Below are 25,718 nucleotides of genomic sequence, written 5' to 3' on the forward strand. Positions count from 1 at the left end.
CATCCTGTGGGTGGTGGTGGTGGTCCCCTTACCCATCCTGTGGGTGGTGGTGGTGGACCCCTTACCCATCCTGTGGGTGGTGGTGGTGGTCCCCTTACCCATCCTGTGGGTGGTGGTGGTCCCCTTACTCATCCTGTGGGTGGTGGTGGTGGTCCCCTTACCCATCCTGTGGGTGGTGGTGGTGGACCCCTTACCCATCCTGTGGGTGGTGGTGGTGGACCCCTTACCCATCCTGTGGGTGGTGGTGGTGGACCCCTTACCTATCCTGTGGGTGGTGGTGGTGGACCCCTTACCCATCCTGTGGTTGGTGGTGGTGGACCCCTTACCTATCCTGTGGGCGGTGGTGGTGGTCCCCTTACCCATCCTGTGGGTGGTGGTGATGGACCCCTTACCCATCCTGTGGGTGGTGGTGGTGGACCCCTTACCCATCCTGTGGGCGGTGGTGGTGGACCCCTTACCCATCCTGTGGGTGGTGGTGGTGGACCCCTTACCCATCCTGTGGGCGGTGGTGGTGGACCCCTTACCCATCCTGTGGGCGGTGGTGGTGGACCCCTTACCCATCCTGTGGGCGGTGGTGGTGGACCCCTTACCCATCCTGTGGGCGGTGGTGGTGGTCCCCTTACCCATCCTGTAGGCGGTGGTGGTGGTCCCCTTACCCATCCTGTGGGCGGTGGTGGTGGTCCCCTTACCCATCCTGTGGGTGGTGGTGGTCCCCTTACCCATCCTGTGGGTGGTGGTGGACCCCTTACCCATCCTGTGGGCGGTGGTGGTGGTCCCCTTACCTATCCTGTGGGCGGTGGTGGTGGTCCCCTTACCCATCCTGTGGGCGGTGGTCCCCTTACCTATCCTGTGGGCGGTGGTGGTGGTCCCCTTACCCATCCTGTGGGTGGTGGTGGTCCCCTTACCCATCCTGTGGGCGGTGGTGGTGGTCCCCTTACTCATCCTGTGGGTGGTGCTGGTGGACCCCATACCCATCCTGTGGGTGGTGGTGGACCCCATACCCATCCTGTGGGTGGTGGTGGACCCCTTACCCATCCTGTGGGTGGTGGTGGACCCCTACCCATCCTGTGGGTGGTGGTGGACCCCTTACCCATCCTGTGGGCGGTGGTGGTGGTCCCCTTACCTATCCTGTGGGCGGTGGTGGTGGTCCCCTTACCCATCCTGTGGGCGGTGGTCCCCTTACCTATCCTGTGGGCGGTGGTGGTGGTCCCCTTACCCATCCTGTGGGTGGTGGTGGTCCCCTTACCCATCCTGTGGGCGGTGGTGGTGGTCCCCTTACTCATCCTGTGGGTGGTGCTGGTGGACCCCATACCCATCCTGTGGGTGGTGGTGGACCCCATACCCATCCTGTGGGTGGTGGTGGACCCCTTACCCATCCTGTGGGTGGTGGTGGACCCCTACCCATCCTGTGGGTGGTGGTGGACCCCTTACCCATCCTGTGGGTGGTGGTGGACCCCTACCCATCCTGTGGGTGGTGGTGGACCCCTTACCCATCCTGTTGATGGTGGTGGACCCCTTACCTATCCTGTGGGTGGTGGTGGTGGACCCCTTACCCATCCTGTGGGTGGTGGTGGACCCCTTACCCATCCTGTGGGTGGTGGTGGACCCCTTACCTATCCTGTGGGTGGTGGTGGACCCCTACCCATCCTGTGGGTGGTGGTGGACCCCTTACCCATCCTGTTGATGGTGGTGGACCCCTTACCTATCCTGTGGGTGGTGGTGGACCCCTTACCCATCCTGTTGATGGTGGTGGACCCCTTACCCATCCTGTTGATGGTGGTGGACCCCTTACCCATCCTGTTGATGGTGGTGGACCCCTTACCTATCCTGTGGGTGGTGGTGGACCCCTTACCCATCCTGTGGGTGGTGGTGGTGGACCCCTTACCCATCCTGTGGGTGGTGGTGGTGGACCCCTTACCCATCCTGTGGGTGGTGGTGGTGGACCCCTTACCCATCCTGTGGGTGGTGGTGGTGGACCCCTTACCCATCCTGTGGGTGGTGGTGGTGGACCCCTTACCCATCCTGTGGGTGGTGGTGGTGGTCCCCTTACCCATCCTGTGGGTGGTGGTGGTGGACCCCTTACCTATCCTGTGGGTGGTGGTGGACCCCTTACCTATCCTGTGGGTGGTGGTGGACCCCTTACCCATCCTGTGGGTGGTGGTGGTGGACCCCTTACCCATCCTGTGGGTGGTGGTGGTGGACCCCTTACCCATCCTGTGGGTGGTGGTGGTGGTCCCCTTACCCATCCTGTGGGTGGTGGTGGTGGACCCCTTACCCATCCTGTGGGTGGTGGTGGACCCCTTACCTATCCTGTGGGTGGTGGTGGTGGACCCCTTACCCATCCTGTGGGTGGTGGTGGTGGACCCCTTACCCATCCTGTGGGTGGTGGTGGTGGACCCCTTACCCATCCTGTGGGTGGTGGTGGTGGACCCCTTACCCATCCTGTGGGTGGTGGTGGTGGACCCCTTACCTATCCTGTGGGTGGTGGTGGTGGACCCCTTACCTATCCTGTGGGTGGTGGTGGTGGACCCCTTACCTATCCTGTGGGTGGTGGTGGTGGACCCCTTACCTATCCTGTGGGTGGTGGTGGTGGTGGACCCCTTACCTATCCTGTGGGCGGTGGTGGTGGACCCCTTACCTATCCTGTGGGTGGTGGTGGTGGTCCCCTTACCCATCCTGTGGGCGGTGGTGGTCCCCTTACCTATCCTGTGGGTGGTGGTGGTGGTGGACCCCTTACCTATCCTGTGGGCGGTGGTGGTGGACCCCTTACCTATCCTGTGGGTGGTGGTGGTGGTCCCCTTACCCATCCTGTGGGTGGTGGTGGACCCCTTACCTATCCTGTGGGTGGTGGTGGACCCCTTACCCATCCTGTGGGTGGTGGTGGACCCCTTACCTATCCTGTGGGTGGTGGTGGACCCCTTACCTATCCTGTGGGTGGTGGTGGACCCCTTACCTATCCTGTGGGTGGTGGTGGACCCCTTACCTATCCTGTGGGTGGTGGTGGACCCCTTACCTATCCTGTGGGTGGTGGTGGACCCCTTACCTATCCTGTGGGTGGTGGTGGACCCCTTACCCATCCTGTGGGTGGTGGTGGACCCCTTACCTATCCTGTGGGTGGTGGTGGTCCCCTTACCCATCCTGTGGGTGGTGGTGGTGGTCCCCTTACCCATCCTGTGGGTGGTGGTGGTGGACCCTTACCCATCCTGTGGGTGGTGGTGGTGGACCCCTTACCCATCCTGTGGGTGGTGGTGGACCCCTTACCTATCCTGTGGGTGGTGGTGGATTGGTTACAGAGGCAAATAATGGGCTCAGAAGGTACCCATTATTTTTCCCCCAAGATGTTCAATAACTTCATTTTAAGGATTTTTTCTTCCCGAGATAATCCGTCATGCACAAACTGTGCATGACTTCACTTCAACCTCACGAGGTGGACGGGTGACGTCTCCGGCACCAGGAGAACCAAACGTTGTGCATGACTTCACTTCAACCTCATGAGGTGGACGGGTGACGTCTCCGGCACCAGGAGAACCAAACGTTGTGCATGACTTCACTTCAACCTCATGAGGTGGACGGGTGACGTCTCCGGCACCAGGAGAACCAAACGTTGTGCATGACTTCACTTCAACCTCATGAGGTGGACGGGTGACGTCTCCGGCACCAGGAGAACCAAACGTTGTGCATGACTTCACTTCAACCTCATGAGGTGGACGGGTGACGTCTCCGGCACCAGGAGAACCAAACGTTGTGCATGACTTCACTTCAACCTCATGAGGTGGACGGGTGACGTCTCCGGCACCAGGAGAACCAAACGTTGTGCATGACTTCACTTCAACCTCACGAGGTGGACGGGTGACGTCTCCGGCACCAGGAGAACCAAACGTTGTGCATGACTTCACTTCAACCTCACGAGGTGGACGGGTGACGTCTCCGGCACCAGGAGAACCAAACGTTACATGCTACTCGAGTCCCTTCTCTTTTCTCATGATCATCTCCATCACCGTTCACGGTACACCAGTTAAGGACCCCGGCCTGTAATACAGGGCGTCAGTAGAATAAAGATCTCCAGTCTTTATTGTTGTGTTGTCCTCTGTCTAGATGATTTCGGGGCTTAACGTCCCCGCGGCCCGGTCCTCGACCAGGCCTCCTTTTTGTTACCCCCCCCCCTTCCCCCCAGGAAGCAGCCCGTAGCAGCTGTCTAACTCCCAGGTACCTATTTACTGCTTGGTAACAGGAGCATCTGGGTGAAAGAAACTGCCCATTTGTTTCCGCCTCCACCGGGAATCGAACCCGGAACCTCAGGACTACGGATCCGAAGCGCTGCAGCTCTCCTCTCAGCTGTCAGGCCCCTCAGGTGGGAGGAAGTATGGATGGATGCTGAATATCTGGCATACTTGACCTGAGGGAGGAGCTGGCGGTACTCTGGCTTTCCGTTCCTTGTTAAGCCTGGGACCAAATTCCTTCATGTTGAACACGTTCAACATGTTCAACACGTTCAACATGTTGAACACGTTGAACATGTTGAACACGTTAAACATGTTGAACACGTTGAACACGTTGAACATGTTGAACATGTTGAACACGTTGAACATGTTGAACATGTTGAACACGTTGAACATGTTGAACACGTTGAACATGTTGAACACGAACATGTTGAACACGTTGAACATGTTGAACACGTTGAACATGTTGAACACGTTGAACATGTTGAACACGAACATGTTGAACACGTTGAACATGTTGAACATGCTGAACACGTTGAACATGTTGAACACGTTGAACACGTTGAACATGTTGAACAAGCAGCCAGAGCTCCTGGGGCTGCTTGCTCAACATGTCACCATTCAAGTAGGTTTATTGAGACAAGAAAATGTCTGGGAAACTGTTGCTGGTAGCGATAGAAGCTCCTCTCTCTCTATTATTATTAATTAATGTCAGCCATGTTGTTTCTATCGTATTCCTGTCTGGGTCTTTTAGCTGTCATTTGGTGGTGAGGGGGGGGGGTTATATATTGCTTCTACTCTTATTTTTGATCCTCCAATTGCTATGGTGGCTGTTATGTAATCACTGAACCCTTCACAGCCATGGATAACCATCTCCTCAAAACTTCAGTTTTTTCTTATCAGCAGAGCTACTCCATCTCTTCTTTCTTTTCTTTCCCTATACTACGTAATATTCCTGCGCGCGCACGCGTGTACTCACCTAGTTGTGCTTGCGGGGGTTGAGCTCTGCTCTTTCGGCCCGCCTCTCGACTGTCAATCAACTGTTTTTACAACTACTATTTTTTGTCACACCACACACCCCAGGAAGCCGCCCGTGACAGCTGATTCCCAGGTACCTATTTATTGCTAGGTAACAGGGGCATAGGGTGAAAGAAACTTTGCCCATCGTTTCTCGCCAGCGCCCGGGATCGAACCCGGGACCACACACGGCGCCCGGGTCCCGAACCCGGGACCATCACGTGTCCAGCGTGCTGTCCGCTCGGCCACCGTCTCCCCTAACGCACATACACGTATGTGTGTGTGCACGTGCGTGGTGGGAGGGGGAAGGTGTCGAGATGTGTGTGGGTCCAGATGTGTGCTGGCATGATGGAACTGTGTGGAGGGTGAGAGAGAGGGGGGGGCGGTGGGGATAGACCCCTCCCTCACATCCACCTATCCAGAGCTCCTCTATAATTATCTCTCTTCCTAGCACCGCGGGATGTCTAGCCAGCAGGCGGGAACACCGTTCATCACACCTATCAGAGGGGAAACATTATATACCCATAAATGGTATTCGAACCGCTCCTGGGCGACCCGGTGTTCTACACTTTATTATGAAACCCGGAAGCCGAGGCCAGGATTCTCGGTGTCATCACTAGCTAAGGTTTCCTGAAATTCTTTCAGGCTTCGTGAGTTCAGTTTAGTGTCTTACTCAATGGTTGCTGCTTTCTTGATGAGTCCCCAGGCTCCTGTGTGTGTAGGGCTCATGCTGTCGTGCGTGGAGTGCTTGTGTCGTCTTGTCGTGCATGCTGTCGTGCGTGGAGTGGTTGTGTCGTCTTGTCGTGCATGCTGTCGTGTGTGGAGTGGTTGTGTCGTCTTGTCGTGCATGCTGTCGTGTGTGGAGTGGTTGTGTCGTCTTGTCGTGCATGCTGTCGTGTGTGGAGTAGTTGTGTCGTCTTGTCGTGCATGCTGTCGTGTGTGGAGTGGTTGTGTCGTCTTGTCGTGCATGCTGTCGTGTATGGAGTGGTTGTGTCGTCTTGTCGTGCATGCTGTCGTGTGTGGAGTGGTTGTGTCGTCTTGTCGTGCATGCTGTCGTGTGTGGAGTGCTTGTGTCGTCTTGTCGTGCATGCTGTCGTGTGTAGTGGTTGTGTCGTCTTGTCGTGTATGCTGTCGTGTGTGTAGTGGTTGTGTCGTCTTGTCGTGCGTGGAGTGCTTGTGTCGTCTTGTCGTGCGTGGAGTGCTTGTGTCGTCCTGTCGTGCATGCTGTCGTGCGTGGAGTGCTTGTGTCGTCTTGTCGTGCATGCTGTCGTGCGTGGAGTGCTTGTGTCGTCTTGTCGTGCATGCTGTCGTGCGTGGAGTGCTTGTGTCGTCCTGTCGTGCATGCTGTCGTGCGTGGAGTGCTTGTGTCGTCCTGTCGTGCATGCTGTCGTGCGTGGAGTGCTTGTGTCGTCCTGTCGTGCATGCTGTCGTGCGTGGAGTGCTTGGGTCGTCTTGTCGTGCATGCTGTCGTGCGTGGAGTGCTTGTGTCGTCCTGTCGTGCATGCTGTCGTGCGTGGAGTGCTTGGGTCGTCCTGTCGTGCATGCTGTCGTGCGTGGAGTGCTTGGGTCGTCTTGTCGTGCATGCTGTCGTGCGTGGAGTGCTTGTGTCGTCCTGTCGTGCATGCTGTCGTGCGTGGAGTGCTTGTGTCGTCCTGTCGTGCATGCTGTCGTGCGTGGAGTGCTTGTGTCGTCCTGTCGTGCATGCTGTCGTGCGTGGAGTGCTTGTGTCGTCCTGTCGTGCATGCTGTCGTGCGTGGAGTGCTTGTGTCGTCCTGTCGTGCATGCTGTCGTGCGTGGAGTGCTTGTGTCGTCTTGTCGTGCATGCTGTCGTGCGTGGAGTGCTTGTGTCGTCCTGTCGTGCATGCTGTCGTGCGTGGAGTGCTTGGGTCGTCCTGTCGTGCATGCTGTCGTGCGTGGAGTACTTGTGTCGTCCTGTCGTGCATGCTGTCGTGCGTGGAGTGCTTGGGTCGTCCTGTCGTGCATGCTGTCGTGCGTGGAGTGCTTGGGTCGTCTTGTCGTGCATGCTGTCGTGCGTGGAGTGCTTGTGTCGTCCTGTCGTGCATGCTGTCGTGCGTGGAGTGCTTGGGTCGTCCTGTCGTGCATGCTGTCGTGCGTGGAGTACTTGTGTCGTCCTGTCGTGCATGCTGTCGTGCGTGGAGTGCTTGTGTCGTCTTGTCGTGCATGCTGTCGTGCGTGGAGTGCTTGTGTCGTCCTGTCGTGCATGCTGTCGTGCGTGGAGTGCTTGGGTCGTCCTGTCGTGCATGCTGTCGTGCGTGGAGTACTTGTGTCGTCCTGTCGTGCATGCTGTCGTGCGTGGAGTGCTTGGGTCGTCCTGTCGTGCATGCTGTCGTGCGTGGAGTGCTTGTGTCGTCTTGTCGTGCATGCTGTCGTGCGTGGAGTGCTTGTGTCGTCCTGTCGTGCATGCTGTCGTGCGTGGAGTGCTTGGGTCGTCCTGTCGTGCATGCTGTCGTGCGTGGAGTACTTGTGTCGTCCTGTCGTGCATGCTGTCGTGCGTGGAGTGCTTGGGTCGTCCTGTCGTGCATGCTGTCGTGCGTGGAGTGCTTGGGTCGTCCTGTCGTGCATGCTGTCGTGCGTGGAGTGCTTGTGTCGTCTCGTCTATGTACCATTTACATACAACATCGAGGACAAAATCCTCCCCGCCCCCCTTACCTGTTGTATAGTGACATAGTTACGCTATTAGTGACACAGTAAGCCTATTGTAGTCGCGAAATATTGAGTCTGTCTTATTACCAACTTAGTGAAACAGCCTACTGTATTAGCGATACAGCCTACTGTATTAGCGATACAGGCTACTGTATTAGCGATACAGGCTACTGTATTAGCGATACAGCCTACTGCATTAGCGATACAGCCTACTGTATTAGCGATACAGCCTACTGTATTAGCGATACAGGCTACTGTATTAGCGATACAGCCTACTGCATTAGCGATACAGCCTACTGTATTAGCGATACAGCCTACTGCATTAGCGATACAGCCTACTGTATTAGCGATACAGGCTACTGTATTAGCGATACAGCCTACTGTATTAGCGATACAGGCTACTGTATTAGCGATACAGGCTACTGTATTAGCGATACAGGCTACTGTATTAGCGATACAGGCTACTGTATTAGCGATACAGCCTACTGTATTAGCGATACAGCCTACTGTATTAGCGATACAGCCTACTGTATTAGCGATACAGCCTACTGTATTAGCGATACAGCCTACTGCATTAGCGATACAGCCTACTGTATTAGCGATACAGCCTACTGCATTAGCGATACAGGCTACTGTATTAGCGATACAGGCTACTGCATTAGCGATACAGGCTACTGCATTAGCGATACAGGCTACTGCATTAGCGATACAGGCTACTGCATTAGCGATACAGGCTACTGCATTAGCGATACAGCCTACTGCATTAGCGATACAGCCTACTGCATTAGCGATACAGGCTACTGCATTAGCGATACAGGCTACTGCATTAGCGATACAGGCTACTGCATTAGCGATACAGCCTACTGCATTAGCAACACAGCCTACTGCATTAGCAACACAGCCTACTGCATTAGCAACACAGGCTACTGCATTAGCGATACAGGCTACTGCATTAGCGATACAGCCTACTGCATTAGCGATACAGACTACTGCATTAGCGATACAGGCTACTGTATTAACGACACATTAAGCCTACAGTCGATGACGCGATAATTTGTGGGTGGACAGTGGGGGGGAGGAGCGGCGCCGCCCATCCTCCTGTTTACTGTATCACCCTTCCGGCCACCAGGCTCCTAGCCGGCTCCCCACACCCCCACCCACACTCCTAGCCGGCTCCCCACACCCCCACCCACACTCCTAGCCGGCTCCCCCACACACCCACCCACACTCCTAGCCGGCTCCCCACACCCCCACCCACACTCCTAGCCGGCTCCCCACACCCCCCACCCACACTCCTAGCTGGCTCCCCACACCCCACGCTCCTAGCCGGCTCCCCACACCCCCCACCCACACTCCTAGCCGGCTCCCCACACCCCCCACCAACACTCCTAGCCGGCTCCCCACACCCCCACCCACACTCCTAGCCGGCTCCCCACACCCCCACCCACACTCCTAGCCGGCTCCCCACACCCCCCACCCACACTTCTGGCCGGCTCCCCACACCCCCACCCACACTCCTAGCCGGCTCCCCACACCCCCCACCCACACTCCTAGCCGGCTCCCCACACCCCCACCCACACTCCTAGCCGGCTCCCCACACCCCCCACCCACACTCCTAGCCGGCTCCCCACACCCCCACCCACACTCCTAGCCGGCTCCCCACACCCCCACCCACACTTCTGGCCGGCTCCCCACACCCCCCACCCACACTCCTAGCCGGCTCCCCACACCCCCCACCCACACTCCTAGCCGGCTCCCCACACCCCCACCCACACTCCTAGCCGGCTCCCCACACCCCCACCCACACTCCTAGCCGGCTCCCCACACCCCCACCCACACTCCTAGCCGGCTCCCCACACCCTCCACCTACGCTCCTAGCCGGCTCCCCCCCACCCACGCTCATAGCCGGCTCCCCACACCCCCCACCCACACTCCTAGCCGGCTCCCCACACCCCCACCCACACTCCTAGCCGGCTCCCCACACCCCCCACCCACACTCCTAGCAGGCTCCCCACACCCCCCACCCACACTCCTAGCCGGCTCCCCACACCCCCCCACCCACGCTCCTAGCCGGCTCCCCACACCCCCACACTCCTAGCGGCCCCCCCCCCCCCACCCACGCTCATAGCCGGCTCCCCACACCCCCACACTCCTAGCCGGCCACCCCCCCCCACCCACGCTCATAGCCGGCTCCCCACACCCCCACACTCCTAGCCGGCCCCCCCCCCACTCACGCTCATACCCGGCTCCCCACACCCCCACACTCCTAGCCGGCCCCCCCCCACCCACACTCCTAGCCGGCCACCCCCCCCCCCCATGTGCTATTGAAATAAAGCCAACGAAACCCGTTATAAAGAACGATTTATATCCAGTCTTAAAGACTAGGAGGGAAGAGAACTATCAGGAGAAAGCGCCAAGCCATTACGACTATATAGCACTGGGAAGGAATCAGGATAAGGATTGGGGATGGGACGGGGGGGGGGGATAAGAGGCGATATATACAAGTATTGAAGGATTTCAAAGAATATGACGATGCTGACTCGGGACAATTCTTGAATATTGCTCAACCAACATATTGTGCACCAGTGACTTATATGATATAGGTTATATATTATATAACGATATAATACACACCAATAATGTAAAATTGTTTGATTTAATCGAATATTAATATGTCATATCATTGTTCTATTATGAATATATGTATACACAATATAATAGATCAATGCCATGTATATATAATAGAACAATGCTGTGTATACATATCCAACCCGTCCTCGGCAAATACTTTACCCCCCCCCCCCCCCCTCCTATTCAAACCACTTGGATAGTTGGCCAGATATCTGTGATGGCCTGAAAGCATATTACGGTTTCTTGAATAGTCTACAGGTAAACTGGCAAGTGAACCTTGTCGTAAAGATTATTCTCAGGTTATAACTTTAATAGAAATTTGCTGATTTGTAATGTAAAAAAATGTATGGGAGGAAGCCGAGCGGACAGCACGCTGGGCGTGTGATCCTGTGGTCCTGGGTTCGATCCCAGGCGCCGGCGAGACACATTGGGCAGAGTTTCTTTCACCCTATGCCCCTGTTACCTAGCAGTAAAATAGGTACCTGGGTGTTAGTCAACTGTCACGGGCTGCTTCCTGGGGGTGGAGGCCTGGTCGAGGACCGGGCCGCGGGGACACTAAAAAGCCCCGAAATCATCTCAAGATAACCTATGTTGAGTACGTTTACTTTGAGAAATTTGGTTTTCTGTAAATGAAATTCGAGGGCACACTGAAACAGTTTTCGAATTCAACTCTATTCCCTTGATCGGCTCTCCTCTTTGAAGACAGGCTGATATATCATATTACAACAAGTATACATATGTATACACGGCATTGTTGTATTATAATACAACATTTACCACCACAAGCTTAATAAAGTAGCCTAGTTTGGATGTAGTAACGTGCTGGTATTTCAATTCCGTTGCGAACATTTGCAAACAATTAATACATGTAACAGTGAATATGACAATTGGAAGGATAGGAAGTTGATATATTATTGAAAGTATACAGCTGGCAAGGCTGGGTTCAGGAGCTAAAGCTCGATCGTACATGCACATCTAGGTGAATACATTGTAATTACTGCCCCACCTGCTCGCTTCTAAGGTGGGGCTCTGGCTCTTTGGGCCCGCCTCTCAACTGTGTTCACGTAGTTGTGCTTGCGGGGGTTGAGCTCTGGCTCTTTGGGCCCGCCTCTCAACTGTCAACCAACATTTTGTGTGTGTGTGTGTGTGTGTGTGTGTGTGTGTGTGTGTGTGTGTGTGTGTGTGTGTGTGTGTGTGTGTGTGTGTGTGTGTGGGTGTGGAAGAGGAATGGGGGCTGAGGGTGAGCCGCCTTCGTAATCCGGGCTAAGGTTTAGTTTAGTTCACCAAGGGAGAGTCCAAACACCACGACCACTTCTGAGGAAGGGGGGGGGGGTCCAGAACCCCCCCCCCCCCCGGGTAATGGCCATGCAGGCACCGGGTGAACGGGAAGTTCAGTCAATTAAACAGCCGTCGCTCCTTCGTAGTTGTACCTTGAAGGGTGAGGGAGCGAGTGTAGGGGGGGGGGGGAGGGAGGGCAGGATGGAAAGGGAGGATCAGAAAAGGAATAGAGGGACCCGGGACAGGTAGGGGAGGGGGAGGGGGCGGGGGTCTGGACATCTTATACATGGACTATTTTTTTCTCACATTCTCTACATTTTGCAGGGAAGCCAAGTTATTGAAGCAGCTTAACTGGTCGAGGGAGTAAACACCCGACAGTAACCGTATGAACAACACCCCACAATTGAATGAACACCTGACTGGGTTGTTCGTCCTGTCACTTGTTCCATAAACGCCTTGGACGAGCAGTCTCACATGAACAGACTGTCAAAAACCGGATTAATACTTACCAACTCAATCTTAGCATCACCTTGTGGCTCAAGGCGAGATGAGAGAGGGGCGGGGGGGGGGGGGGATTATCCTAGACTCAGCCTTCAGGAGGAAAATAACTGGAGAACGTACCAAGTCTTTACGACTATACAGAACTGGGAAGGGGTCAGGATTAGAGATGGTATGGGGGAAAGGAATGGTGCCCAACCATTTGGACGATCGGAGATTGAACGCCGACCTGCAGGAAGCGAGGCCGTCGCTCTACCATCCAGTTAAAGTAGATTTCAATAGGGCACAGGGAGTGGGGGAGACGTCAGGTGTGGTGGGGGCACAGTCAACTCCTCTGAAGCAGTGGCCACCAAACTCAAGAAATCCCACTTCCTCTATTCCGTCCTCTCCCATCGTCCCCATTCTTTCCCATCATCCCCCCATTGCTCCCTCACTCCCTTCCACATCACTCCCTCCCTTATCACCTCACTTTACATTGTATTCCGAAATTGTGTCTGGGGCCAGATTCACGAGGCAGTTACGCAAGCACTTACGAACCTCTACATCTTTTCTCAATCTTTGGCGGCTTTGTTAACAATTATTAAACAGTTAATGAGCTCCGAAGCCCCAGGAGGCTTTTTATAACAATAACAACAGTTGATTGGCAAGTTTTCATGCAAACTGTTTAATAAATGTAACCAAAGCCGTCAAAGATTGAGAAAAGATGTACAGGTTCGTAAATGCTTGCGTAACTGCTTCGTGAGTTTGGATTCTGGTTCTTGACATCTTGACTAAGTGTTGGCGTGTGTGGCTCTGTGTTCACCTCATAATAGCTAGTCCCGTAAGGCGCTGTGACAAGTGTTGTTTATACGCCAAGTGTCTATGAAGATTTGTCCTTTCACAGCGGTGTTGGCCGGTCATTCTCTCTTATACATCACTGTCTGTACAAGTTAGTGGGTGTGTTACGGGGTTCGATACCTGTAGGAGTGGGATTTGGCCTTGTGCAGTGTGTGAAGTGGTGGGCCAAACCCACTACCTGTGTGTGGTGAGGTGGGCCAACCCACCTCCTGCCTTAATACGCGAACAGAAGAAATCTGTACATTATTGTATGAAGCCATTTCCTGGCTCTAAGGAATACAGCTGAGAATTAGTTTTTGTTTTTGTAAGAGGATTAAAAATATTTATACATTGTCATAACCCACTTGAAGAGAGTGATGTAGCTTTGTATTTTTACAATGTTGTATATTTTGTGTATTAAATAATCTGATTGTTATTTCTTCATTTGCAAGTGACCATGTATTAATGTAAATAATGTAAAATGCACTGTTTGTTGAGTTAAATGCAACATGGTTTGATAACGTTGTGTTTAGGATGGAATCAGCTCTCGTCTTGTGTGTGTATATATAGTGTTTAACCTGTGTGCTTGTCTGTTACTCTAGTCTTGTTCTTATCAGTATTTGACCAATTTTCACTTTCATGTTTATATGTGTACAGTTTGTGAAATTGTCTTTGAAGTATATAGCCCATAGTAAGTAAGCTTTTGGTCACTGTAATCATCTGGTAAATTATATATATATATATATATATATATATATATATATATATATATATATATATATATATATATATATATAAATCCGGTATAAAATCTTTTTTTTCTTCATTAAATGATCAGTATTATAGTTTTAATGGATCATACTAGTGTTTAGTATGGGATTAGTTCACACCTTGTTTGTTTACACATGTAAAGTATACTGGTAAACCCACTTACCGTGAAGGTATACTCTGGCTACACACACACACACACACATATATATAATACACAAAAATTATCACTAAACATGTATGAAATCACTAAAAGTGTTAGTTATTGCATTTTTGTAAAAAAAAATACCCATTAGTGTGGGTGGAGTCGGGTATGTGTCCCCGTCAGTGTGGGTGGAGGCGGGTACGTGTCCCCGTCAGTGTGGGTGGAGGCGGGTACGTGTCCCCGTCAGTGTGGGTGGAGGCGGGTACGTGTCCCCGTCAGTGTGGGTGGAGGCGGGTACGTGTCCCCGTCAGTGTGGGTGGAGGCGGGTACGTGTCCCCGTCAGTGTGGGTGGAGGCGGGTATGTGTCCCCGTCAGTGTGGGTGGAGGCGGGTACGTGTCGCCGTCAGTGTGGGTGGAGGCGGGTACGTGTCCCCGTCAGTGTGGGTGGAGGCGGGTATGTGTCCCCGTCAGTGTGGGTGGAGACGGGTATGTGTCCCCGTCATTGTGGGTGGAGACGGGTATGTGTCCCCCGTCAGTGTGGGTGGAGGCGGGTATGTGTCCCCGTCAGTGTGGGTGGAGGCGGGTATGTGTCCCCGTCAGTGTGGGTGGAGGCGGGTATGTGTCCCCGTCAGTGTGGGTGGAGGCGGGTATGTGTCCCCCGTCAGTGTGGGTGGAGGCGGGTATGTGTCCCCCGTCAGTGTGGGTGGAGACGGGTATGTGTCCCCGTCAGTGTGGGTGGAGGCGGGTATGTGTCCCCGTCAGTGTGGGTGGAGGCGGGTATGTGTCCCCGTCAGTGTGGGTGGAGACGGGTATGTGTCCCCGTCAGTGTGGGTGGAGACGGGTATGTGTCCCCCGTCAGTGTGGGTTTAGGCGGGTATGTGTCCCCGTCAGTGTGGGTGGAGACGGGTATGTGTCCCCCGTCAGTGTGGGTTTAGGCGGGTTGTGGGTGGAGACGGGTATGTGTCCCCGTCATTGTGGGTGGAGACGGGTATGTGTCCCCGTCATTGTGGGTGGAGACGGGTATGTGTCCCCGTCATTGTGGGTGGAGACGGGTATGTGTCCCCGTCAGTGTGGGTGGAGACGGGTATGTGTCCCCGTCAGTGTGGGTGGAGACGGGTATGTGTCCCCGTCAGTGTGGGTGGAGACGGGTATGTGTCCCCGTCAGTGTGGGTGGAGGCGGGTATGTGTCCCCGTCAGTGTGGGTGGAGGCGGGTATGTGTCCCCGTCATTGTGGGTGGAGACGGGTATGTGTCCCCGTCAGTGTGGGTGGAGGCGGGTATGTGTCCCCGTCAGTGTGGGTGGAGACGGGTATGTGTCCCCGTCAGTGTGGGTGGAGACGGGTATGTGTCCCCGTCAATGTGGGTGGAGACGGGTATGTGTCCCCGTCCTTGTGGGTAGAGACGGGTATGTGTCCCCGTCAGTGTAGGTTCAGACGGGTATGTGTCCCCGCCAGTGTAGGTGGAGACAGGGATATATGTGTCCCCCGTCAGTGTAGGTTGAGACGGGTATGTGTCCCCCGTCAGTGTGGGTGGAGACGGGTATGTGTCCCCGTCAGTGTAGGTTCAGACGGGTATGTGTCCCCGTCAGTGTAGGTGGAGACAGGGATACATGTGTCCCCCGTCAGTGTAGGTTGAGACGGGTATGTGTCCCCCGTCAGTGTAGGTTGAGACGGGTATGTGTCCCCGTCAGTGTAGGTTCAGACGGGTGTCCCCCCGTCAGTGTGGGTGGAGACGGGTATGTGTCCCCGTCAGTGTGGGTGGAGACGGGTATGTGTCCCCGTCACTGTAAGTAGAGACGGGTATGTGTCCCCGTCAGTGTAGGTTCAGACGGGTATGTGTCCCCGTCAGTGTGGGTGGAGACGGGTATGTGTCCCCCGTCAGTGTAGGTTCAGACGGGTATGTGTCCCCGTCAGTGTAGGTTCAGACGGGTATGTGTCCCCGTCAGTGTAGGTGGAGACAGGGATACATGTCCCCCGTCAGTGTAGGTTGAGACGGGTATGTGTCCCCCGTCAGTGTGGGTGGAGACGGGTATGTGTCCCCCGTCAGTGTAGGTTCAGACGGGTATGTGTCCCTGTCAGTGTAGGTTCAGACGGGTATGTGTCCCCGTCAGTGTAGGTGGAGGCGGGTATGTGTCCCCGTCATTGTGGGTAGAGACGGGTATGTGTCCCCGTCAGTGTGGGTGGAGACGGGTATGTGTCCCCCGTCAGTGTAGGTTCAGACGGGTATGTATCCCCGTCAGTGTAGGTTCAGACGGGTATGTGTCCCCGTCAGTGTAGGTGGAGACAGGGATACATGTGTCCCCCGTCATTGTAGGTTGAGACGGGTATGTGTCCCCGTCAGTGTGGGTGGAGACGGGTATGTGTCCCCGTCATTGTGGGTGGAGACGGGTATGTGTCCCCGTCAGTGTGAATGGAGACGGGTATGTGTCCCCGTCAGTGTGAATGGAGACGGGTATGTGTCCCCGTCAGTGTAGGTGGAGACAGGGATACATGTGTCCCCCGTCAAGGTGATCTAGTCAGAGAGGCTGCAGGAGCAACACATACCCGTCTCAGACACCATATATTTATTATTGTTTATATATACATGTATGTATACTTGGGGAATAGTGAATTAATATAAGAATAAGCCTATTGTATATTTTGGTCTCAAACTTTAATTTTATAATAAAAAGCATGACTAATATAACGGCAAACGTCTTCCTGAATGGTATTTTATTTACAACTTTACATAATGTTTTGAACAGTTTCGTGTTCATCATCATATCTAAAAAAAATTATACAAGAATTTCTGAATAATAAATTAAATTTGTACATTTCCAGATAAAATTAATCAAGTAAAAAAAAAATATTGCTAAGAGCCCAATTGAAAAGACGTTCAAAAATTTCTCTAATGATATAATATAAGGAATTGACAATTAACTAAAAAATACCAAAGAACTCTCCCACATTAAGGTCAACGATAACGGAAAGAGACAAATGAACTAGGATTTTGGTGTTCCGCTTAATGCATGTCAATCTCTGTAAAATTATTTTGTTTAGTACATTTATTATGCACCCCATTCCCATCCTGTGGGCGGTAGTGGAAAGGGTTACAGAGGCACATAATGGGCTCAGGGACTGAACCCCACAATTCATTTAGCTAAGCAAGTTACAATCTTGATGAGCTAGTTACAAAATTAAATACAAGTCGTCACATCATCAATGGGTTCGACATCGACCTCAAGTACAGGTTCTAAATTAAGCAACTGACATGTGGAGAGCTAGTGTCACATTTGATATGTTTGTCCTGCACACCGCCCCCCATCCAGTGGGCAGCGGTGGATAGGTTACAATCACTTAGTTACTACCTACAGTTAGCAAACTGGGGATATTTGGCTAAAATTTCTGGCAGCAGATCATTTTGAATGAAATCTTTACACATCTTTGGAACATTTGTTATAGAATTATCTCTGAATTCACGTATCTTTTCGCACTCCATCACATAGTGACGGAGGGTGTGCGAATAATTTTGTTGACACGGTTTACATTTGGTCAGGTCTACATCAGCAGATAATGAGAATTCCCAGAGATACTTGTAACCGAGTCTAAGCCGAGCAGTAGTAACATCTAGAAGTCTGCTGATTTTATTGGATGAACCATAGATGTGTGGCTCCTCTTGCATGATAGTATGATGATAGATGGAATTACTGGTGTCGATTTCACTTTACCTCAGAGCTACAAGATTTTGTTGATGTTCTTGGTGTACTGCTGCTCTCAGACTGCTTACTGATAATACAAGTTTATACTCAATTTCTCCTTTCAAGACAGATTCTTTGGCTAACTTATCAGCTCTATCACGCATTCGGAGGCCAACATGAGATGGAGTCCACATGAAATGGACTGCTACCATCAATAATAATTTTGTTGTATTTGTGTCTATCTTCAGACACAAGCAGTTAGTTATGTCTTTGGAGTTTTTGGAGTTTGGAGTTTGGAGTTTTTGTACACATTTCAGTGCAAGGAGCAAGAAAAATAGTTCTGTCTAAAGGGTACAGGCCCAGTTGTTCATACGGACTCCCCACTCAAAGTATAGGCCATCGCCCATTGTCAGGACAACTGCACTTCCAGTTGCACCCGTGGGGCGGTGTAGGGAACCATCAGTGTATATGATTTGAGAGAGAGACTGCTCTGTGGACAGAGCATCAATATGGCTTAATTAAGGCGTTGAGCTTTGCCTCAAGACGAAGCTTGATCTCTAAATTGCTTCTTGGGTGGAAAGGGAGTGATAAAAATGGGAAAGGGTGTAACCTCCCACGGTGCAGGAAAGTGCCGTTGTCGCCTCTTTTGGTGCAAATTATAAACCTGATACATTCTGAGTTCAGTTCCAGTTTTAGTTATCTATTTGGAACAATGCTGACCTTCCATATAGAAATTCTGGAGGGCTTCTGTGCAAGGGTTAGGATGAGTTAGCCTAAGCATTTTTATACTAATTTGACAGTTAATTTCAGTAAGACGATCAACGACGCTCGGAATATTAAGTTACTTTCTCATATTAAGTATCTTTGTGGTACGAGGGCACCAAAGGATTGTCCTCAAGGCTTCGTTCTGCAATTTTTCAAGCCCTCAAAGCTTTCTTCCAGGCATCAAAACAAGCAGAGGTGCAGCATAATCCACTAAAGATCAGATGTATGCAAGGTACATCATTTTGACAATTCTGACATTGGCACCATAGCCTGAGTGATAACCTGCAACAGCCTTGAGAGCTCGGAGCCTCTCTTTATACTGACGACAGTCTGAATACAACAGGACCATACAGTGGCACCTCAAGGCCAAGGTATTTGAATCAGTTTACATCGTCAAGCTGGGAGCCATCAGACAGTTGCATCTTGCGAACAGCTCCTCCCTGCCTGGGTGGACGCCGATTGTGTATCTTTTTCTCTGCTGAGATGACCTAACCTAGGTCCTGACATGAGTCTAATACAGAGTTAAGTGGGTTCTGTGTGTCAGCATACCCAGTGGTGTGTATTATCAGTATAGCTAATGATGTGCACATTGGGTTTGCTCGGTATAGAGTTTAAAAGAGTGTTATTAAGATATAAAATAGGGTAGGACTAAGGACACCTCCTTGTGGGGTACCTAGTTCAAAGTCTCTTGTTACACTCCTATGCCCCTGGAAAAATACAGATGACTTCCTGTTGGATAACTAACCTCTGATCCAACAAAGAAGCCGACCACCAAAGGATTATTTAGGTAACCATAAGGTCTTACTGACCAACCAGCCAGTATACTTTAGTCTTGTAGTATGTTTAGAACTAAAGTATAATCTTTGAACATGTACAACGAGTAGCTGAATACACATTTCTGTGTACATATTCCTGCATGTGTAAACAAAGTTAAAATTATAATTAATAACTTCAAAAATAAAATAGGATACATATCGATTCTAGAAATCTATACGAAAAATCTACACTAAATATTTTAAGATGGATTCAACCAACACTAAACAATTCGAATTCATATACTATAAAAGCACAACTGATGTACAACCAGTTTTCGTAACAATGTGTACATGTCCACGACTCCCAGTCTCTCCACGGGAGTGAGGATGGTGGGATACGCCACTCCAGCTTTCTATCCATATATCCATCCATCTTCCATCTACCTATTCATCTTTTACTCCATATATCTTGCCATCTGTCTATCCATCCACATCTATCCATTTATCTATGCATCTGTCTATACCTGTATCTATTCATCTATATCCATTATTTTATATATCTATCTACCTATCCACCTACTGTCCCTCTCTGACCCTTTGTGTGTGTATATTCACCTAGTTGTGTTTGCGGGGGTTAAGCTTTGCTCTTTCGTCCCGCCTCTGTTTACTAATTACCAACTGTTTATTAACTACCTTTTCTTTTCCTCACACCACACACACACACACACACACACACACACACACACACACACACACACACACACACACACACACACACACACACACACACACACACACACACACACACACACCAGGAAGCAGCCCGTATCTGTCTAACTCCCAGGTACCTATTTACTGCTAGGTAACAGGGACATTCAGGGTGAAAGTAACTTTGCCCATTTGTTTCTGCCTGGTGCGGAAATCGAACCCGCGCCACAGAATTACGAGTCCTGCGCGCTATCCACCAGGCTACCAGGCCCCTACACACACACTCTGTCTCTGTCTCTGTCTGTCTCTGTCTGTCTGTCTCTGGCTGTCTCTGTCTCCTCTCTCTCTGTCTCCTCTCTCTCTGTCTCCTCTCTCTCTGTCTCCTCTCTCTCTGTCTCCTCTCTCTCTGTCTCCTCTCTCTCTGTCTCCTCTCTCTCTGTCTCCTCTCTCTGTCTCCTCTCTCTCTGTCTCCTCTCTCTCTCTCTCTCTCTCTCTCTAACACAATATAACTGTCTAGTGTGTGGGTGGTCGCCAGTAAGAGGAGCGCAGTGGTCCGAAATACTCAGAATACAACAGTTATCCCTTACGGAGCAGCAGCAGCACGCTTGAAGTACGAGAAGTCGGATATTAGCGAGGAATTTGTAGATGATTGAGAGGACACAATCCCCTGGTTCAGTGATGGGGTTGAGGGAAGAGCTGCGCCGCCACAGACCCCAGAGGGCAAAGAACGACGGCTCTCGGTGTTGTTCTGGATGGGTGCCTTGTTTGGTGATTTGAGGTTCTTTTTGTAGCTGAAGCTTGCGTCAGGCAGGTTACGATCATTCAGAGCCTTCAAAGTGAGGATCAAGCTAATCGCGCGAGCCTACATCAACAGCAACAAACAATAACTCTTCTCTGCGAGGAGGTTAGTGCTTGTCCCATAGTTATCCATTTTTTTTTTTTTAATTTGAATACTCTGTCACGGGTCGTGGTTCGAGGAACCTTTGAAACTGTGGAAAATCGTTTGTTTTATGCGAGTACAGTCAGTTATTTACTGCAGGAAATTTCTGTTAATTTTTCTTGAGGTTAGGTAATAATGGTATGTATTACTATAAGAAAATAATTGTTTTGTAATGCTTTAAAAATATTTAGTTGTGTAGATGGCGGGCAGTGCCAAACAAATCGTCGTGGGGGTCTGAATGTGTCACTGTCCCGTTAGTCTCTGTAGAATTATGACGATCTCAATCAGCCTATGTTCATCCCATACCCCAAACCATTCTATCTGCTAATTTGAGTAAGGATAGATCCAACCGTGGGGCCTCTTAACTTCAAATAGACATTGTCTCTTATGGCATGGATATATGAACTGAAAGTTTAATTTAGTCGTGGACAATGACAAAGTTAAAGTAGTCCGGCTGATTGGATAGAAAACTATTGTTTTGCCCTAACCCTTAAACTGCGCAGTTTAAGGGTTAATAACATTCTAGGGGTTGATAACAAATGTCAAGGTACACCTCTGCGTTACACACACACAAGTGTACCCGACTGCACTATGGACTCACCTAGTTGTGCTTGCGGGGGGGGGGGGGGGGGGGTTGACCTCGCTCTGCTTCTTTGGTTCCGCCACTGAACTGTCACGCAACTGTTGTGCAGATTCCTGAGCCTATTGGGCTTTATCATATCTGCATTTGAACCTGTGTATGGAGTCAGCCTCCACCACATCACTGCCTAATGCATTCCATCTGTTTACTCTGACACTGAAAAGTTCTTTCTAACGTCCCTGTGGCTCATTTAGGTATTAAGTTTCCAGCCGTGTCCCCTTGTTCTCCTACCACCAGTGCTAAACAGCTTATCTTTATCCACCCTGTCAATTCCTCGGAGAGTTTTATAGGTAATCATCATGTCTCCCTTAACTCTTCTGTCTTCCAGCGTCGTGAGGTTTGGTTCCAGCAATCTTTCCTCTTAGCTCACACCTCTCAGCTCGGGGACTAGCCTTGTGGCATACCTTTGAACCTTTTCTAACTTCGTTATGTGTTTGACTAGATGTGAACTCCACGTTGGAGCCGCATATTCCAGTATTGGTGTATATAAGCTAAGAGTATACCTTAATTCTGGAGTATGTCTGGGACTAAAGTATATTTTCTGGTTGGTCACTAAAATTCTGTGGTGTTAATAACATTTCAGAGCCTGACAACCCATAAGCCTAACACAATATACCAATGCATACGCAAATTAATAGAATCGTGTGTATACAAGCGTATGCTATGTATAGGGGACAAGAGTATGAAAATAGACACAATAATGTTATTAGAAAACTATATGAACGTGTGTGACTAAATGTTCATGAACATAAGTGTCAATATAACTATATACGAACATAATAATAATTCTTATACTTATAATAATAAATGTTATTGATAAAATATAGAAGACGGCGGCACAGTGGTTGAAAAAAATGGTTACATAAAATACATATTTATTAAAGCTACGTTTCTGCCCGAAACACTATGCGTGCTAGTGACTTTGCAAGACTAAGACCACATATGGTATGTACTCTCACTACACAATGTGCCTTCGTCTTGTATATTATTAATAACCAAAGTAAATATATAAATAAATAATAAATAAAATACTAGCACGCAAAACGCTTCTGGCAAACATAAAATAATTCAGTAATATTATTGACTGGTTTAATGGTGGTAAACAATGCTAAAGAATTAAACTAGCATATATTAATTGTTATGCAGACGAGGAGTCACAATAACGTGGCTGAAATATGTTGGCCAAACCACACACCATAAAGTGAAGGGACGACGACGTTTCGGTCCGTCCTGGACCATTCTCAAGTCGATTGAAAATAATCCAGGACAGACCGAAACGTCGTCGTCCCTTCACTTTCTAGTGTGTAGTTTGGTCAACATTAATTATAAAAGAAATTAGCAAATTATATACAATATTTAGATAATACTTAAATATGAACAGTACAGAGTATATAATATATCAAATTTACAATAACAGCAAAACACAAAAGTGTAAGGAAATGTGAGTGAAATTTGATTCATGGTGATAATATATTTCTAAGTATCTTTTACGCGGGTTGAGAGAAGTACCGTTTTTTATAATCACATTTAGAAGGTACATTCCATAATTTGGGATCCTTAATTTACATTGCACTACTGGTTTAATACAGTCTCAAACTAGGAATATCAAAATAGAATTAGTTTTGTTCCAGTGCTCAAGGAAGTGTTTGAGCTCAGGACCAACATTCAGAGTTTTTGTTTAAATGTTTGACTACATTTGAGAATGTGTAATTGACTTGACATTCAATATGTTCAGGGAATGCAACAACGGTGCAGAGTGATGTCTGGGATTGGAGTTAGTTAGTTATTCTGATTTATGTTAAATTATAATAGGTCGGAGGTAATTACGTTGTAGAGCCCCGGGTACAGATGCTGTAGGTGAGATATGGTTACATGAGTGAATACTAAAGTGTTAGGAAGGTAGAGCGAGGTACGTAGTTTTGAATGTTAGATAGAGAGCCTACTGTTTCAGTGACCTTTTTTATATTTTGTATATGGCAATTGAAATTCAATTTGTTGTTAATGTGGACGCAAAGGAATTTCCCATCTACTCTGCTCTTAATGTGAGTATTGGTATATATGAACATATGTGTGAATATATCATATAATTAAGGATGAATATAAAACTATATGAGTACTATATAACAATATAACAATATAACTGTATAACAATAACAGTTCATTATTATATAGTACACAAATACAAACGTACACGTTTCCCCTTCACTTGGCGACTACTTCACTTTACATTAAAGAAAACGGAGTGCGAGGAGGGGCTGAGTTATTAAGGCACTGAGGCAAGCGTCAACACCCTCGTATTTGCCGTTCCCTGATTGGCTGCTTCTCGTGGCCTGCACACACCATATGGCTGATCATGTAAACATTTACTCTGTGCTGATTACCTGGTGCTAGAGAAATTTACTCAGTGACTTTGTTCTCTCCGGACACTGTCACTTATGGGTACAACACCTCACTGATCACTCTGGCGTTTCCAATTGTCTCTGTTTACACATCGTAACCGCTTCCACTGGGTTCAGAGGGTGAGTAATCTTGTGTAAAACTGACTAGGTGTTAACTGCCTGTGGTGGCGTCGCAGCAGGCAGTGTCAATCAGTGGCAGAGTTTCCGGTATGAGTTGTTCTGCTCTCCGCGACACTAGTCAGTAAACATCATTACCACCTCACCATCTCTCTCATTTTGTACACGTTAGAAATGCGATTTTTTTTTCACTCGGTACGGATTTTGTGAAAGTTAGTTGTCCACTAATAATGAAAACTTGTTCAGGGCGTGTGTGCGTTTTTACCATCCTTTATACAACCCAAAAGTCCCGGGTTTGATCCCTGTGAAAGACCTTTAGGCACGTTTTCTGTCACCTGATGAAGTCCAAAAGCGTTTTACCTCCAACACAGTTTGGTCTCCGTGACGCAGTATCTCTCAGGTGGAGGCTCTCAGCCCACTCCTCATCACAACACACTACAACCAACCGGACTACAAAACTACGCATTCTCGAGACTACAAAGATTTCTGTTGCCTCTTATGAACAAAAACACTTCCACTTCTTATCTGTTGGTGTTTATCACATTTTCAACATATTGTATTGCGCTTTTCACATTTTTTTTATACACCATACACCTTCCACTATACACTTCATAATACTCCTGGCATGTATTCCTGTACATGGATTTGTCATTGACATAAGTTTATTGAGATATAATACACACAAAGGGATAAGATAGCTCAAGCTATCCTCGTGTGTCACGGTCTCCTGCTAATTCTCATTATATGTTTACCTGAATTTGCCTACTGCATACCACGAGTGGCCGAGATGGGGGGCAGCGGTGCCTAGTCCTGGTCATTGAAGATGAACTGCCTGGGGGGCTCAGCCTCGTCTTCGTCCCCAGCCACACTAGTGGTGGACTCCCTCCTCCTCCTCCTCCTCCTTGGTGTCTAGCATCAAGATGTAGGTGGCTGTGGCTTCGTGAAGGAAGACGTACTGCTCCTGAGGGAGGACAACTAGTCGTGGTTCAACTGGTTCATATACGTGCTGGTGTGTTCATGTGGGAGAGTGAGTACTCACCTAGTTGTATTTGCTGTATATGCATATGAGTTGTATATAGTTGTATATGAGCCACGGCTCTTGGATCTCGACTTTCAACACTTAATGGACTCGTAATAGGCTCCAGAGCCTACTGGAGCCTATATACTATATAAATATATATATACTATATACATTTATATATACTATATAAATGTAGATATACCTACTGGCATATCTACATTTAAGGCTGTGTATAGAGTCTTCCTCTACCACTTTACTTCTTAACGATCCTAATTGTTTACTACTCTCACACTGAAAATATTGTCTAATGTCTGTGGCTCATTTGGGTACTTAATTTTCATCTGAGCCCCGTTGTTCCTGAACTACCTCTGCTAAAATAGGCTATCCGTACACACAGAAATCACAATAGCGTATACATCAAGTGAACAAATCCACAAGGGCTGTGATGAAGGTTCGAACCTACGCATGGGATGTTCCCAGATGTGCCTTAGATTTGACTAAGGCACATCTGGGAACATCCTGTGCGTAGGTTCGAATCCTCATCACAGCCCTTGTGGATTTGTTCATAGGCCATCCTTGTCTACCCAGTTTATTCCCCTGAGTATTTCGTATGCAGTAATCACGTTTACAAAGTTTCTTCTTTTCCAGTGACACGAGGTTT

At 49.6% G+C, this 25,718-nt stretch overlaps 1 protein-coding gene and 2 long non-coding RNA genes across 3 annotated transcripts in view; 2 read left to right on the forward strand and 1 right to left on the reverse strand.

Annotated features, from left to right (window-relative positions):
- The window catches only part of LOC138365535 (uncharacterized), a 20,140-nt gene extending 6,419 nt beyond the window's left edge, over nucleotides 1-13,721 (forward strand). Inside the window, exon 2 of the long non-coding RNA XR_011228910.1 lies at nucleotides 12,135-13,721. This is a non-coding gene — a long non-coding RNA (uncharacterized lncRNA). The remainder of the gene's footprint in view (nucleotides 1-12,134) is intronic.
- Nucleotides 13,722-13,926: 205 nt separating this feature from the next.
- LOC123772507 (uncharacterized) lies at nucleotides 13,927-16,740 on the forward strand. Its single transcript, XR_011228909.1, has 2 exons — nucleotides 13,927-15,761; nucleotides 15,858-16,740. It is a non-coding gene; the product is annotated as an uncharacterized lncRNA (long non-coding RNA).
- A 5,638-nt stretch (nucleotides 16,741-22,378) lies between these two features.
- Nucleotides 22,379-25,718, reverse strand: part of LOC123772505 (receptor-type tyrosine-protein phosphatase epsilon) — a 57,998-nt gene continuing 54,658 nt past the window's right edge. The window contains exon 18 of the mRNA XM_045765737.2: nucleotides 22,379-24,997. Coding sequence (XP_045621693.2) covers nucleotides 24,905-24,997 — 93 coding nt within the window. The 3' untranslated portion in view covers nucleotides 22,379-24,904. The remainder of the gene's footprint in view (nucleotides 24,998-25,718) is intronic.

The sequence above is a fragment of the Procambarus clarkii genome, chromosome 17 (assembly GCF_040958095.1).
Source record: "Procambarus clarkii isolate CNS0578487 chromosome 17, FALCON_Pclarkii_2.0, whole genome shotgun sequence".
NCBI lineage: Eukaryota > Metazoa > Arthropoda > Malacostraca > Decapoda > Cambaridae > Procambarus > Procambarus clarkii.